The sequence below is a fragment of the Calonectris borealis genome, chromosome 4 (assembly GCF_964195595.1).
Source record: "Calonectris borealis chromosome 4, bCalBor7.hap1.2, whole genome shotgun sequence".
Taxonomy (NCBI): Eukaryota; Metazoa; Chordata; class Aves; order Procellariiformes; family Procellariidae; genus Calonectris; species Calonectris borealis.
In genome coordinates, this window is record NC_134315.1 from 37,908,180 (window position 1) to 37,924,529 (window position 16,350).

The 16,350-nt window shown below is 40.4% G+C and overlaps 1 protein-coding gene across 1 annotated transcript in view; it reads right to left on the reverse strand.

Moving 5' to 3' along the window:
- The window catches only part of TENM3 (teneurin transmembrane protein 3), a 126,394-nt gene that overhangs the window by 96,455 nt on the left and 13,589 nt on the right, over positions 1–16,350 (reverse strand). Inside the window, exons 2-3 of the mRNA XM_075149291.1 lie at positions 10,693–10,815; positions 1,013–1,227 (exon numbers count right to left, since the gene is read on the reverse strand). Of these exons, the coding sequence (XP_075005392.1) occupies positions 1,013–1,227; positions 10,693–10,815 (338 nt within the window). The remainder of the gene's footprint in view (positions 1–1,012; positions 1,228–10,692; positions 10,816–16,350) is intronic.

Genomic DNA, 16,350 nt, shown 5'->3' on the forward strand with positions numbered 1-16,350 from the left:
GTCCAGGGCAAATCCATACACTTGAAAAAAATATAAGTCAGTAAGATGTTGCATAATTCTCTAAATGGGGTAGAAGAGCATGAGCTCAACCCCCTTTTCAGGTGGAACAGTAGTTCAGAGCCAACACTTGGACAAATATTGAGCTGCAAGAAATCTAGACTAGGAGGGTCTTAAATCTTAAAAATACAATCTGAATACAATTGATTCTAAAATACCATCTCAGACAATGATTCTCCCTTTCTCCTGCCAATCCAAAAGACTATTCAATCTTTTATACTTTAACTTTTCTATAACTATGGATAAAAAGTGTTTCTTTGTTACTAGGCAAATGCATGACCATATCAATAAAAAGTCTTGTTAGAAACCTTTTGAGGGGTGCAGCAGAATAAATCCTCTGGGACACTTAAGAACAAATTTTCAAGACACTAAATGTCTAGTGAAGACTGGCACTTTTACAGCCCCAGTTCATTGTATCTTCGTAGACACATATTTCTGTATTTTTTCTTTTATGTATTTCTGTAGTGAGACACCAAGCTGTAAATACTGTAGCATTTGCTTGTAGAACAAACTGAAACTTCCTTAAAAAACTGTTGTCTTCTTGCTTGGAAATTTGGCAAATGCAGTCTTTGCCAGCCAGTCTTAACCATATGTATGGCTATAAGATGCTGTATTAGTTTGCTTAGGTTTTTAAAAATATGTCTATATACCACAGAAGAAAAAAAGTACCTATAAATTCTGCATGAAACAACTCCATATCTAAAGCATCATCATCGCTCACGGCATTCAGAACAGCTCATAAATAAGAACCCCTCCCCTTTTAGATTTTTAGATCCCATCACTTACAGTATTATGTATGTTTTGGAAACCACATGAGATCAATAAAGTATAAAAAGTAAAATGAAAAATCAGCAAAATGGAAAAGGATGTAATCCTGAGAAAGGAAAAAGATACAAAAGAGACAAGCTCACAGTTTTCAATAACATGTCCTACTTTTAATGCAAGCAGTTCTCACCTGAGTGTGTGAAGGTGGTAAGCCTTTTCGGCCATATACTCCAATCAATGCATCTTTCTGAAGGGATATATTGAATTTTAGGAATTGTGGCTGATCAATGAAGAGTTGTGATCTCCAAAAAATCCCAGGGGGAACTTCTTGTATCGCTCTTCGGCCTATATCAAGTTCTCCAGAATCTATAGTGTTGTTTTCTTGTGCAAATCCCCCTAATTTTCCTGACAGGTTAGAATAATAAGAGATCAAAAATTAGTATTCCCTTCTTGCTTTCACTCATCCTTCATATAAACCGTCAAATATTTAGAATCACCTCAGATAAAACGTTACCTGACAATCTTTCTGAATATAAGATCCCAGGGAATTCACTGATTTGGAAATAAAAAAGCAAAGATACCACAAATACCTACCAAGTAAAAATATTGTAACTTCTCTAAGCACTAGCAATACGGAAACTGTTTTAGGATCTACATTAAACTATTAATTTTTTTCCTCAAGTATTTTAACAGGGTTTTCCAGCATAAAGTCTCATGCTAAAAAAATTTAAGGTAAGGGGAAATGCAGCATACAGATTTTAAGAATAATAGATACATAAACATAAGCAGTCAAGAGAACCAATATACAGTCTTTTTTACATTAAATATCAGAGCATTTATACAATACTAACAATGTCTACAGCTCTGGTTTCCTGTTTTTTGTTTTTGCATTCCCCAGGCAATGTTTCTTGCTCCATCGTGCCTATGTCCTTATACCTTTGCTCCCCGTAATGCCTACATCCTCTGCACTCCCTAGCCTCAGCCCCAAGCTTGCTATCACCTCCTTGTCCACACTGTCTCCTGAATAAAATGTATAATAGTATGTCAAATTCTGGTACCTTCACTATTTTCTATATCATGAATATTTATTTATCCTGCAGGCCAATTACTAGGAATAAGAACATAGCACTGAAGGGCATTAATGATTTTTCTCTATAAAGCATTTGTGCAACTATCAGTTAGCCTTAGGAGGCCAATGATGATGGCTTGAAAATGCCCAGAAGTAGCAAAGAAGATGCTAACATGCAAAAGACACATGATGTCGTATGCTAACACCGAAAAACTGGACTACTGATTGTGGCATTAAAAAAGAAGTCAGTCAGTCATAAACTTTAGATACCCCCAACAAACTTTTCTCCAAGCGGGTTAAGTCCAGGCAACAGAGACTAAATCTACATTGCAGCTCGAGTACAGAACAGTATCATCCAATCTGCAAGGCTCTGTGTCATCCCAGTGAAGCACTGTCAAATAAATGAAAGGGGTGAAACTTCCAGCCCAGCTGATGACCCTGCAAGGCACTGGGCTGGATGCTGTGGACAGCACAGATCTGTGATAGCTCTGAGATCTCCACATTGCCCCTGGTTGTACCACACAGGCACATGCTAAATCTGGCAAAGATTACAAACCTTTCTCAAAGCTTATCAGCAAACAAATTGTGGTTTAGTTGTGGTAGTGCCTTCTACCTGCCAGATTCATAGGAAACAGAACTACTAAGACTGATGCACTAAAGAAGAGGTTTGCACAAACCGTCACCACACAGCTTTAAAATCTGGGATGGTTTAGATGGGTTTGCATCAAGTCTGTTTGAGGCCAAAGACTCAGATCTGATGTTCAGGCACTAACTCCATGCTGTGTGGCTGGACATAGGCAGTCTTGGAAGCTGGCACCAGAGTCAAAGCCTACTTCGATTCAATGGAATCAGCGCTGTCAAATCTAGGCTAAGATGCAAAGATGCATGTAAGAACTTGCTTACCAACACATCTCAACTCTGGAGTAAGCAAGTAATGCCGCATTTAAGCCGCTGGCACATTAAGGTGAGCCCTGAGTGAAGCAATATAAAGAAAAATGGAACTTTAGTTACAATCTTACAGTCTGCTGTATTTTTACCAATTTATATTCTTCTTTTCAGCAGCTACTCTATTATAAAGATTGAACTAAACTCATCTGAATGTGATAAGCATGCTCAAGTGATGCTGACTTGTTTGCGTACAAGTGTTCTGAAGAACCAACAACGCTCCGTTACTGCCCTGTCTTTTATGTTCAAACCCTACATTATTCATCATTTGATGGAACAAACTGACACAACCTTTTTGCAAACATTTAGACTTTAAAAAACTAGATTAAAATCTGAAATGCCAAGTGAGGTCACAGATTGATCCTCACCACTTTTTGTGCATCCAAGATGAACAGAGACTGCTGCTGAATTAAACAGGTACAGAAGCACTACTGAGAGGCCTTGAGTGGGGGCTTGTATCATCATCAGAGCTGTACCACGATGGTGTTGCAGTCACTGAAAATGTCTCTTTTACAGGATCACCATATTGATCAGTGTTCTGCTGAGATGAGACAGTGAAATATCTGAATATCTTGGATAAACCATTTTTTTACACTTTTCAGGATGAGTCTGATGCTTTTTTGACTTTGCACTTAACCTTTCACAATATTCATGTGTTATTCTAGAAGATGGATCTGTATTCACTATTTCGGTTCATTTAAACATTTGTTTCTTACCACTTCTTTCAAATTTAAGCACGTTGTGTCATATAAATTCACACACTGATGACTGGTAATCACTAAACAATAAACACTTGTTTGCAGTATTGATCTGCAGCTTCCCTTATTTCTACATTTGAAATGAAAAACAACTACCTCTTACTTCTGAAAAGATGAACTAGACAGCTTGAGCAGGTGCACTTTATCAAACGTTTTGACCAACTTGCCAGGAATGCCTGTTACTGAGCTTCAACACTTATCCTTAGCAGATAATGATCCTACGGACTCCCATTTTCTTCACCAAAACAGAGGTAATTTTACCCTGTAGCCACATGTCCCTTTAACGTTACACCACCTCTCTCAAAATCGTCAAATCATTGTTTGCCCTCCTAAAAATAGGGCGTTAATCATTCTTTGTTCCCTGTTGTATCTCAATGGGCATAAGAAAAATCTTAGTCGTGTCATCACGGAAACGTGGTGGGATGAGTCTCACGACTGGAGTGTTGCAATGGATGGCTATAAGCTCTTCAGAAGGGACAGGCGAGGAAGGAGAGGCGGTGGGGTAGCCCTGTATGTTAGGGAGTGCTTCGACTGTCTAGAGCTCAATGGTAGTGATGATGAGGTCGAGTGCTTGTGGGTAAGGATGAGGGGGAAGGCCAACAAGGCAGATATCCTGCTGGGGGTCTGTTATAGACCACCTAACCAGGATGAGGAGGCAGACGAAATATTCTACAAGAGGCTGGCAGAAGTCTCACAGTCGCTAGCCCTTGTTCTCGTGGGGGACTTCAACCTTCCGGACGTCTGCTGGAAATACCACACGGCAGAGAGGAAACAGTCGAGGAGGTTCCTGGAGTGTGTGGAGGATAACTTCCTGACGCAGCTGGTAAGCGAGCCCACTAGGGGAGGTGCCTCACTTGACCTGCTGTTCACGAACAGAGAAGGACTGGTGGGAGATGTGGTGGTCGGAGGCCGGCTTGGGCTTAGTGACCATGAAATGGTAGAATTCTTGATACTTGGTGAAGTAAAGAGGGGGGCCAGCAAAACCGCTACCATGGACTTCAGGAGGGCGGACTTTGGCCTGCTCAGGACACTGGTTGAGAGGGTCCCTTGGGAGACAATCCTGAAGGGCAAAGGGGTCCAGGAAGGCTGGACGTTCTTCAAGAAGGAAGTCTTAAAGGCGCAGGAGCGGGCTGTCCCCATGTGCCATAAGAAGATCGGGCAGGGAAGGCGACTGGCCTGGCTGAACGGGGAGCTCTGGCTGGGACTCAGGAAAAAAAGGAGAGTTTATCACTTGTGGAAGAAGGGGCAGGCAACTCAGGAAGAGTACAGGGATCGCGTTAGGTCGTGCAGAGAGGAAATTAGAAGGGCAAAAGCCCGGCTAGAACTCAACCTGGCCACTGTCTTGAGAGACAACAAAAAATGCTTTTATAAGTACGTTAATGACAAAAGGAGAGCCAAGGAGAATCTCCATCCTCTATTGGATGCGGGGGGGTACGTTGCCACCAAGGATGAGGAAAAGGCTGAGGTACTCAACGCCTTCTTTGCCTCAGTCTTTAGCAGTCAGAGCAGTTATCCTCAGGGTACTCAGCCCCCTGAGCTGGAACACAATGACGACGAGCAGGATAAACCCCCCATAATTCAAGAGGATGAAGTTAATGACCTGCTACGCCACCTGGACGCACACAAGTCTATGGGGCCGGATGGGATCCACCCGAGGGTACTGAGGGAGCTGGCGGAGGAGCTTGCCGAGCCACTCTCCATCATTTACCAGCAGTCCTGGTTAACTGGGGAGTTCCCGGACGACTGGAGGCTTGCCAGTGTGACACCGATCTATAAGAAGGGCCGGAAGGAGGATCCGGGGAACTACAGGCCGGTCAGCCTGACCTCGGTGCCGGGGAAGATCATGGAGCGGTTGGTTTTGAGGGTGCTCACGAGCCACGTCCGGGACAACCAGGGGATCAGGCCCAGCCAGCACGGGTTCACGGAAGGCAGGTCCTGCTTGACCAACCTGATCTCCTTCTATGACCAGGTGACCCGCCTCGTGGATGAGGGAAAGGCTGTGGATGTGGTCTACCTGGACTTCAGTAAGGCCTTTTGACACTGTCTCCCACAGCATTCTCCTAGAGAAGCTGGCAGCTCACGGCCTAGACAGGTGCACTCTTCGCTGGGTAAAAAACTGGCTGGACGGCCGAGCCCAGAGAGTTGTGGTGAATGGAGTTAAATCCAGTTGGCGGCCGGTCACGAGCGGTGTTCCCCAGGGCTCAGTACTGGGGCCAGTCCTGTTCAATATCTTTATCAACGATCTGGACGAGGGGATCGAGTGCTCCCTCAGTAAGTTTGCAGACGACACCAAGCTGGGCGGGAGTGTTGATCTGCTGGAGGGTAGGAAGGCTCTGCAGAGGGACCTGGACAGGCTGGATCGATGGGCCGAGGCCAACTGTATGAGGTTCAACAAGGCCAAGTGCCGGGTCCTGCCCTTCGGCCACAACAACCCCATGCAACGCTACAGGCTTGGGGAAGAGTGGCTGGAAAGCTGCCCAGAGGAAAAGGACCTGGGGGTGCTGGTTGACAGCCGGCTGAACATGAGCCGGCAGTGTGCCCAGGTGGCCAAGAAGGCCAACGGCATCCTGGCCTGTATCAGAAATAGTGTGGCCAGCAGGAGCAGGGAGGTGATCGTGCCCCTGTACTCGGCACTGGTGAGGCCGCACCTCGAATCCTGTGTTCAGTTTTGGGCCCCTCACTACAAGAAGGACATGGAGGTGCTGGAGCGTGTCCAGAGAAGGGCAACGAAGCTGGTGAAGGGCCTGGAGCACAAGTCTTATGCGGAGCGGCTGAGGGAACTGGGGCTGTTTAGCCTGGAGAAGAGGAGGCTGAGAGGAGACCTCATCGCGCTCTACAACTACCTGAAAGGAGGTTGTAGCGAGGTGGGTGTTGGTCTCTTCTCCCAAGTAACTAGCGATAGGATGAGAGGAAATGGCCTCAAGTTGCGCCAAGGGAGGTTTAGATTGGACATTAGGAGAAATTTCTTTACTGAAAGAGTGGTCAGGCCTTGGAACAGGCTGCCCAGGGAAGTGGTGGAGTCACCATCCCTGGAGGTATTTAAAAGACGTGTAGATGAGGCCCTTAGCGACATGGTTTAGTGGACATAGTGTGTTGGGTTGACAGTTGGACACGATGATCTTAGAGATCTTTTCCAACCTTAATGATTCTATGATTCTATGATTCTATGATCATTTCCTTTTCACTTTCTAAACACTAACAGTTCTTATACACAGCTTTAAATCAAAATACGAAATGTCACGTTCATTCACACGATTCCATAACGATGTAACAGTCCAAGTAAGAAACCACATTTTAAAATACCTAGCCTCCCGAATATATTCTCTTTCACTATACTTCTTCTCTACCCCCAAAATTTTTTCACAGACCCTCCCCAAAAGACAATAATACAAATACACATAAATATTTATAGGTAAATAATATTTATATCATGATTTGTACTTATATTGCTAGATATACTACTATTTAATTTACAAAATACATTAATTTGCTGTATTGCTATCTAATATATACGATCATTATATGATGCATTTATGATACTGATAATCCAATGCATTATGGCTAATTAAGAGGTACGATATTTGTTATATTTAGTATTTGTAAATTGTATTTCAACTGTCTGAGATTAGGGTGGGCAAAATCCTGAGCTAAACAAATATTTAAAGCAATAAACAATATTTAATTATTATACAAGAAAAATAATTCACAAATATCACTAAAATAACATAAAGCCAAACTCCCTCTCCTTATTTGCAAACATTCTATAGATTAAAACACAAGATACACTGTGAATAACTGAGTATCTATAACACAGAATAAAAATGAATGCACAACCAAAACACAAAAATGCTCAACAATAATTGCTGTATAGTGTCACACATAATATCATTTTCCATCCTTCAAAGGCAGTACTAATTAGAATATTAGGTTGCAAGGCTGGATTTACAGACAGTCAATAGCATGTTCTCCCATTCCATTGAATAACTTTGAATTCAGATCTTTTTCCGTGAGACATCTGCTGTATATCCTTCTGCAACAACCGTTTCAAGAAATGAAATCAAAATCCTCCTTAAAAACATACCTTTTTAGAATAAAAAACCCAACATAACATCTAATTAAGAAGTTACTATACCTTTAATTAACATGAGATACTGTAAACAAAACAAAAAAGCTCATACATATCAGTTAAAGCAAGTATAATGTACTTTAATGAGTTTAATCTCAAAAAGTGCATCTAAGTAAGCCAAAAGAAATGCCCCTTTTCTCATTCACTTTTTTCCCCTCTTGGATTTTTAAAAAATCTGCAATTAAACATATATTATTATAAGGTATTTCTGAATTGCACATAGATTTTATATGGCATAAAATAAAGCCAGCAACATGTGAGATGTGACCAACTGCTAAAACACAATGGTTAAACAAGCTTTGTTTTTTAACCTTTCTTTTCTATCGCCTAGTTATAAAAACAGATAAAGCACTGATGCACCTCAAGTAAATGTCTGTATTTGATTAAGCATGGCTTACAAATTACTTTGGAGAACCTAAACTGAAATGACCTATAAAATTCATCACATCCATAGAAAACACACACTCTTATGCCACCTTATGCAGCCCTGATTCATGCCTGTCTAGACAAGCAGGTGATATGCTGCCAGCAGTTTACTGTTCATGTAGAGAGAAGCACTGGGAGAGGGGAAAAAAAATCCACAAAAGAAACAAACAAAAAACCTTTGGAAAAGGCTTGTTCAGAGATTCAAGCTTCACTTAACAAATTATTTGCGTTTAAGGATGATTTAACATGCTTTTACTGTCGATTTATGACTAGTTATTTCTAGGTAAACCACAGCTGAATTTTCTTCAGAGGGCATAAGGATGCATGTTCAAGCTTAAGCTTTGCTAATTCATCACACAAAGTACCTGTACTTCTGAACGGCAAGTGAATACCTGGGATCTAGGACACAGTGGGCTATGATTTTCTGACCAAAGCAGGCCCAGGATTATCCAAAGTTTAGACAAGAGAGAGTCGAGGAAAATGCCTGGCCCATACAACACTGTGAATTTCTCCCATCTAAATCAGAGTATCAGGGTATTACCAGGGGGCTAAGAGAGGCAGTACTGAAAGTTGTACAGCTGTCCAAGTATCCAAACCGAGGCTTTATTGATTCTTCCTTACAGTTTTCAGTAACTAGTATGCTAGCACCGGAGCCCCCTCCTTAAATTTCACATCTAGTCATCACACTTTCCCTTCTGCTTAACTTTCCTTTTGTGGTTTAAAATGTGTATTCTCTGGTCTGTCTGTTGTTTAGTATTGATGTATGCTGATAAATGACCGCTTACCATATTCTGCAGAGGACAGCATTTTAACAGTGGATGGAATTAAGCCTGTTCTCTTGTACGGTATTTAGGGACATAAGGAAGGAAAAACGGGATCTGATATATTTGTTATTTCCTTTTATTTTTAAGGCAAAGTATAACAGGTTTTAATTTGTAAAAACATTAAAAATTATCAAGGGAAAAAGAACAATTTATATTTACAAATTATTTACAAAGATATGCCTATACTTTATACAAGAAAGTATATTGGCTACTCAGGGCAGAAGATAGTGGGATGATGAGCTGTCACTGCAGCATCAATATTCATTAACCATACTAAAAAATAGCTTTTTGCTATTCATTCAAAACAAGTAAGAACACAGAAAGAGATAATGAATATCTTAGTGCAAAAAAAGGCAGTAGGGTAAAGGAAATGAAAAAAGAAAAAGTCCTGCTGGAGAAGTTTCATATGCTTACGAAGATGACAAAAAGAATGAAGTGAGCTGTATCTTTTCTATAACTTGGAGCTGTGATAACTTGAAAAATTTTCAAGATGTCAACTGCTGGCACAGGCTTCCTCCTCCTCAGTGGTAAGGAGGTCAGCTCTACCTTGTGAAAGGAAAAATGGATTTTTGTGTAATGAAGCAAACACCGCATTCATCAACCATTTAAATCAAGTCTTCCATTCAAAACCTATTGATTTTAAAGCCTCTGTTAGCCAAAAGTGCACAGGCTCTTAAATATTTTGAGGCTCTTAAAGGGCAACATGGAAAAAGGTCGATAAAAAATAATCCCTTTATGTGGTTTATATTTTAAAAGTTCCTACAACAAAATTAATAAAGTAGGTTTTTTTTTTTTTACTTTATATATTGGTTGGATGATTCGGACTCAATATTATATGCTAGAGACTTTGAGAAAACAAATGAACATATTACACATGACCTATTAAATTTCAGAGAGAAATTAAAAAAAAAAAAGAAGAAATCATCATCATCTGTAGAGAAAAACATAAGCCATTCCATAGCGAGGTCATCATGCCATAGGAAGCTCCTTGACCATGAGCTGCCTTCTAAACACAGCTAAGAGAGAAGCTTCGAAAATATGGAAAACCTCCCTGCAGTGCCTTTTCTGGTGTCAACTCTTCAGAAAAAGAGATTATGTCACAGACAAGGCTTTTGTCTGAAAACTATCCAGAGCTCGTTGGGACTCCCAAAGATTGAATCTTGGTATCAGGTCCCCCTTATGAAATAGTGTGTCCTGTCACCTCAGGCTTCCTGGCTTTGTTGTGGCCATTTCTGCAGCACAAGAGAGACCCCAGCCACCCCAGCCCCTCAGGCAGGATGGTCTGAGCCAGCCTCAGCATCATCCTGCTACCTCTGAGGACCCCACAAGAATCATTACGTTATCAAAGATTTTAGAGCAAGCGAAGGTTCTGCTTCTCTGGATGTGACGAGCTTTTCTATCCTCATCAAATATTACATGTAAAATCCCATGAGGAATTTTTGTTGATAGGCAGCTTTCCTAGTAAGATCAACATTATCGCCCAGGATTCATCACTCCCTTCACATGCTAGGTAGGAGGAACGGTGCACTCTTTTCAATTGAAATACAGCTCCTGTTTAATATCTACACGTCTATTTAAAATTACCATTACTAACAAATGCTCTGTACTTCCATTAAATATAGACTTTTGGAGGAAAAGTGTTGAAGTCTGGGGATGGAAGTAAGACACAAAGAAAGGAAATGCTCCGAAGGAAGGAGAGAAATTGGTGCCTGTTTCACTTACCATTTTCTCCAGCAGGTACTGTTACAGGATGTGTTGGCACAGCATCAGAATTCACTTTTCCATTCTCAAATGTATCATTTTCAGTTTGCTGCAACTGCCAGTTGAGGCCAAACAGATGCATTGCTGGTGGTAAAGGATACAAGTTATTTGATGCTTTTAGCCACAATGACAAATCGCAGAAATAATGGCTTTCCATGCTTCGCAGCAGAATAGCAACTCATAGATTAAAAAATTAAATTACAGGAACAAGCATTCACAGACTAATAGTTCAACTTAGCAATGGCACTAAGCAATTACTACCACTGTCCTTTAATGATATAGTGCTTTCGGTGAACGCAGTTGACAGAAAGCTCACCAGTCTCATTTTGAGTCTTTTACCAGTCCCAAATCAATGTTCAAAAGGATAGGCAGTAATTAAGTCCTTTTCTCTTTCTTCATTTTTGATCCTTCTGAAGAGACAAATCATTTAAGTGAGCTCCTAAATGACCTACTAAAATAAATGATTTCACCAGCAGATGGATCTGTTCTGGTTAGCCAGAAAGGGAAAAGAAACAATGCAAGAGGAGAGGAAGGAGGGTGCTGTGGGTGTTGCAGGGCTAACCTAAGACATGAACACTCCTTTCATGCTGTCACCAACACCCTGCGCAACCTCCAGTTACGTGCCCATTCCCCACGCTAGTTTACAGAACGAGGCCAAGACCATTAGCAGAGCTGGAGACACTGGGGCACTTTGCTCTGATAATGATAATGCATAAGCTAGGTTTCTGAACTACTTAATTCCCCACAACCATATTTATTAGAAAGGTGATACCATGTTAAGAAGTTTAGCTAAGCTAATTATGAAATCAGAGTCAACCTTCCATGGTGTTAGGGTCAACTACTTAAGGAACCTTTATATCACCAGGGATTAATGAATGAACCCCGCATCTAAACTTTTAGAGCAAAAATATGGAAAAAAAAAATCACCTTAATGCTATACTGTGATACACATAACATATGCAATTTCTTGCTATCTGTGGTGTATTTCCTTCTCTTCCAATGACTCTACGGTACCACCAAAATTAATTTTATTGTAATTACTCTAATTTCCATTTGGTATAACATGGGTTTGCTCATTCTAAGACAGCAGTGATCTCCAAAGCTAAAGTAGTCTTTCAGTGCTACTGGGGAATAAAAATACACTGCAAAAAAATTCTGTAATAATGTATTTTAACTATGAGTGCAAAATATAAGGAAGATAATTCACGGTAGCTTGTTGCTTCTGCTCCTTCTGTCTCTGAAACAGATCACTGCTATAGTCGATGTTACTAATTTATTCATTCCTTCTAGCCAAATGACAAACAATTCTTCATCCCTTTTGGTTTCATCTCTGTATTGACCATGGCAACCCTTACTTAAGACAAACAGGCATCAGTGGAAGTTTAGTCAGGGAGACAGTGAACACTGCAGAATTAAGACCCTCTCTGCCAGGTCTTTGCCTTAAACCCTCCCCCTTACCCTCAACAAAACAAAAAACCAGAATGCAACCAAAGGCCTATTATTGAATGTTTTAAAGACTGAAATCCTCACTATAGATGACATATTCTCTTTGTTCCAAGTCTCTGACTCTACTATTACTCTTCTTTCTCAGACCTTAAATTGCCTGTCAAAGTCTGATAATGTAGAATGTTCCTTGACCCTAAAACCTTATTTCTTTTTTCCCCTCTCGTCTCTTGTTAAACCATAAATCCGACCACCACCATTTCTGGCACATCTCTAGAAGTAGCCATCATTATTTTGGCCCTACCTCAGCTGAAATTCTTATTTATGTATTAATCATCTGATGATTGTATCTGTTTTAATATATTTCATCAAAATCCCTAGGGTCAAACTCTACTATCTGTTTTACTAGTTCACTTCACTGGCAGCAATGAAAGACTGCAAATGGCTAAATATTTCATGATTCAAACCCAGTACCTTTCTTGTCTTCAGTCTGGAGGTCTAAAACACCTCTCCTAACTTTGCCGGCTTCTTATCGCTTTTAACACTCTTCAGGAAAAAAAAAAGCGACATTCATTTTGTAACTCTAGAAGTGCATCCCTTCTAAACACATGAGTTTAGAACATCATTAACAGCTCTGTCTGGCGGTGCTATCTCTTCATGCTCCACTAGGAGATCAGAAGGGGAAGCTCCGATATGACCTCCTAGCCATTACCTCATAATTCAAAACAGTTGGAATTTGAAGTCTTCAAAGACAAGGACTGGGGGATCTATATTGATTACATCTCAAAGAACCATAGTTACTACAAGATAAGTGACAATTACCTTTTCTTTGTGTTTGTACTGATGTGAGTCCCACTGTAGTTCACTGTCAAAGATGGTGAGTAATAGTTGTATACCTCAAAAATACTATTGCTCTATCAACTTTGACACTGCACTAGCACCAAGTTCAATAAACAATGTTTAACAAAAATGAACAGATGGATACATGCAGCTGTTTCACAGATTGTGAATATCGGAATATTTTTGAAGCAGACCAAAAATATTGCTTGACAACTCCAATGACAACCCAAAACTTACAGTGTGTACTAATACACTAAATAATTCAACTCTGTAATCTCTCTGAGACAGCACTATGGAATTTAGAGAATTCTCCTTTCACTACAAACAGATGAGAACAACATGAAAGAATTAGGCTTGTTGATACAGGATCAAAATACAGGGCACAATTTCTTTAGAGATGGGGAACTTTAAGAACATGGGTAAATTGACTGCTTAAGACAAATTCAGGAACTATTTTGTCGATTAAGATTGGTCTCTTCTCAGTCAGCCATCTATATAAAAGCAAACTTTAAGCCCTTATCAGTGTTACAAGGACAGTGAGGCACCTGTTAAAAATTCTTGATGCCCCCATCAGTCTGATAAGCAGCAATTGGTACTGGTAACTGCACACTGAGAGCACTGCACACTGGTAACTGCACACTGTGGTCACGGACCACAACAACTCAAAGCAAATAACCCACAGCTACAAGCATGGATGAACCCTCAGGGAATAGGAGAAAAGATGGGTTGTCACAATTCCAAATATGCCCACAAACCCTAACAAAAGCCTCCTTTTACTAGTATCAAGACTGGGATGATTGCTCCCATCATGGATCAGGATGACTTTTTAAGCAGAGAAACAGATGATGATATCCTTTGCCTATTCTGCTGTTTCAGTCCCCATCTCTATTCTGCAAAGTAATCTCTAACTACCAACAGATCTCCTTCACTTGCTGGAGCTATGATAGCATTTTATCTTGGGACTGACAGACTAGTTTAAGGTGGTATTTATACTGCTACTGGCCAAATTATCAGCATTACGGCCAGCCTTTAGAGCACAGTGATAGTTTAAATGGTGAGGACTCCATTCCCTCTAACAGAGTGGGAAGGAGAGGCATCAGAGAGGAAAAAGTCCTGTAGGATCTGTGCTGCTCTTGGCATGAACACAGCACCAGTGTCTGGGTGATGCTGGTGGATATGGCTGAATTCTTCAGAAAAATCTCAAACATAGAAGCAGTAACAAAACTAACAGTTGGGCTTTTGACCCTCCCTTCATATTGCTGCAAAGCAGAACATGTCAAATGGACTGGGATATTCAAAAGATTCAGAGCTCAGATTAAAGGAGTGCATTTATAAGCACAGTAGCATTGATGTTAACACAAAAATGCTATCATTTGTTACAGGCTATCAGGTAATCTTACCATCTGTCACCACACAGTTCACTGAAGGGTTTCTGAACCACCTTAAACTGCTTTTTCAAGCATGGTTGATCTTACCTTTCACTCTGTTATTGAGGTCTAGTTATTTTGGTTTGTAATCAGTCTACAAGGCCTTCATTTCCACTCAATAATTACAATAGCAACTAAGAATACATTTCACAGCAAACACTTGAAAAAAAATATTATGACTAGTTTACACTGTGTAAAACATTTTACAATAATCCGCTTCAGGAAGAAGTTGCTGCTATCAGGCCCTTTCATTCTTTTAACGTTGCCAGCCCATTTGTCTTACACGCTCCTTTCTCAAGCTAGTATTGCTGTGCTTTATGCATTCTCTTTACAAGGAACTCGTTACTGAGCAAACACGCTGTATTATCACTTCAAAACCCTCGAGACTTTCTTCAGCAAGCCAAAAAGAAATCAGTCCCTTTATAGTAGGTGGTAAGAGAGACGGATAATTTATGTAACTACGTGGCAGAACTAGAACTGTGAGAGCTGACAACTACCTGCTGCATTCATCTGGGGAGCGCTTTCCCTTCGCCGCCTTGCTCACTGGCTCAAAGCTCTCTTCTGCCAAAATTATGAGAGGCACAAAAAAGAACTGTAACAGAAAACCAATTTCCATAGCTGTTTCTCCATTTAGCAAAAACTTGGCTTGTCTGGATTTTTTTTTTTTCTCCTCATACACTTGAATGGTAAGAGGACAGGGACAGCTAGTTGATAAAGAAATTAGACAGGTGTTAGCATCCTCCAGTATCCAGGATGTAGCTCTGAACAGAAAACAAAGTTTGGGCATAGATGTGAGCATATGTACAATGCTGGGGTTTATGATTGCTCTCAGAAAGAAAGAATATTTGTAGGAAAGAGTAGCAATATGCAGTGAAAAACAGAGAAACTTAATTATTGTTCTGGTCAAAATTCAAGGGCATCTCTATCGTAACTCACCAGGATCAACCACATCTTTTTTTGATGTACTGTGAGTGACAAATATGAAAAACAAAGGGCATAGCAAACACCCTATGAGCTGTGCAAGTTAAAGCATTAAAGATGCACGTGGATAAGGATGAACAAGCAAAACCATATGCATATAAGCAGAGGCGTTATTCATAGAAGTAGCCCTACAGTAACTGGAGAGGTAACTGAAGTTTGAGTCTGAAGTCTCTGAAGTACTGGTCAGCAGCGCCAGTAACTCAACAGCTTCCATTTTGAATTTGGTCAACTTGATTTTTGCAGCGGAAGAATTCTGAAGGTGACACTGCATTTCAGGGGAACAAGAATTCACAGATAGGAGGATTCTTTTAAGTAGAACAAAGCAGAAATAGAGTTGCCTGAATTGGGAAATGGACTTCCAGTGTTCCTCCAGCTCTTCTTAGAATAACGACAGATGAAAAATTAACACTAGACAGTAGAAAGAAAAAACACCAGCTATCTCTAAGTAGCAAGCATCTCCCCAAGACCTCTGGAGATCAGGCTTATGGTATATGTTCTATAAACATAAAGAACTCAACACTGTGGGGAAAGTTGGCAAGAGGAATTGAATGATGTTGGCGACCCTCCTTTCTTTCTCCCTGCGTTTTACAAGGTATGGTAATCAAGCCTTATTATTCATGAAGCTGTGCTTGAAGATGAGCTTCTTGCTAAGATATTGAACTCATCTTCCAGGACTGCTACTGCTACGTATTTCTGGGTGCTGGTGCTTTATAACCATGATTTACAAAATTGCTTCCCTAGAATTAATAGAATAATATATATGCACACTTGCACATAAGGAAAAGTGAATATCATTTATATTTAAAGCAATGCAAAAAGATTATAATTTAAACTAAGCAAATTGCAATTATTGCTCAATCTTGTTGAAGGATTATCTTCTAGTTCATCTCCCTGTTGGCAATACATTTTCAAATGAAATATTTGAACA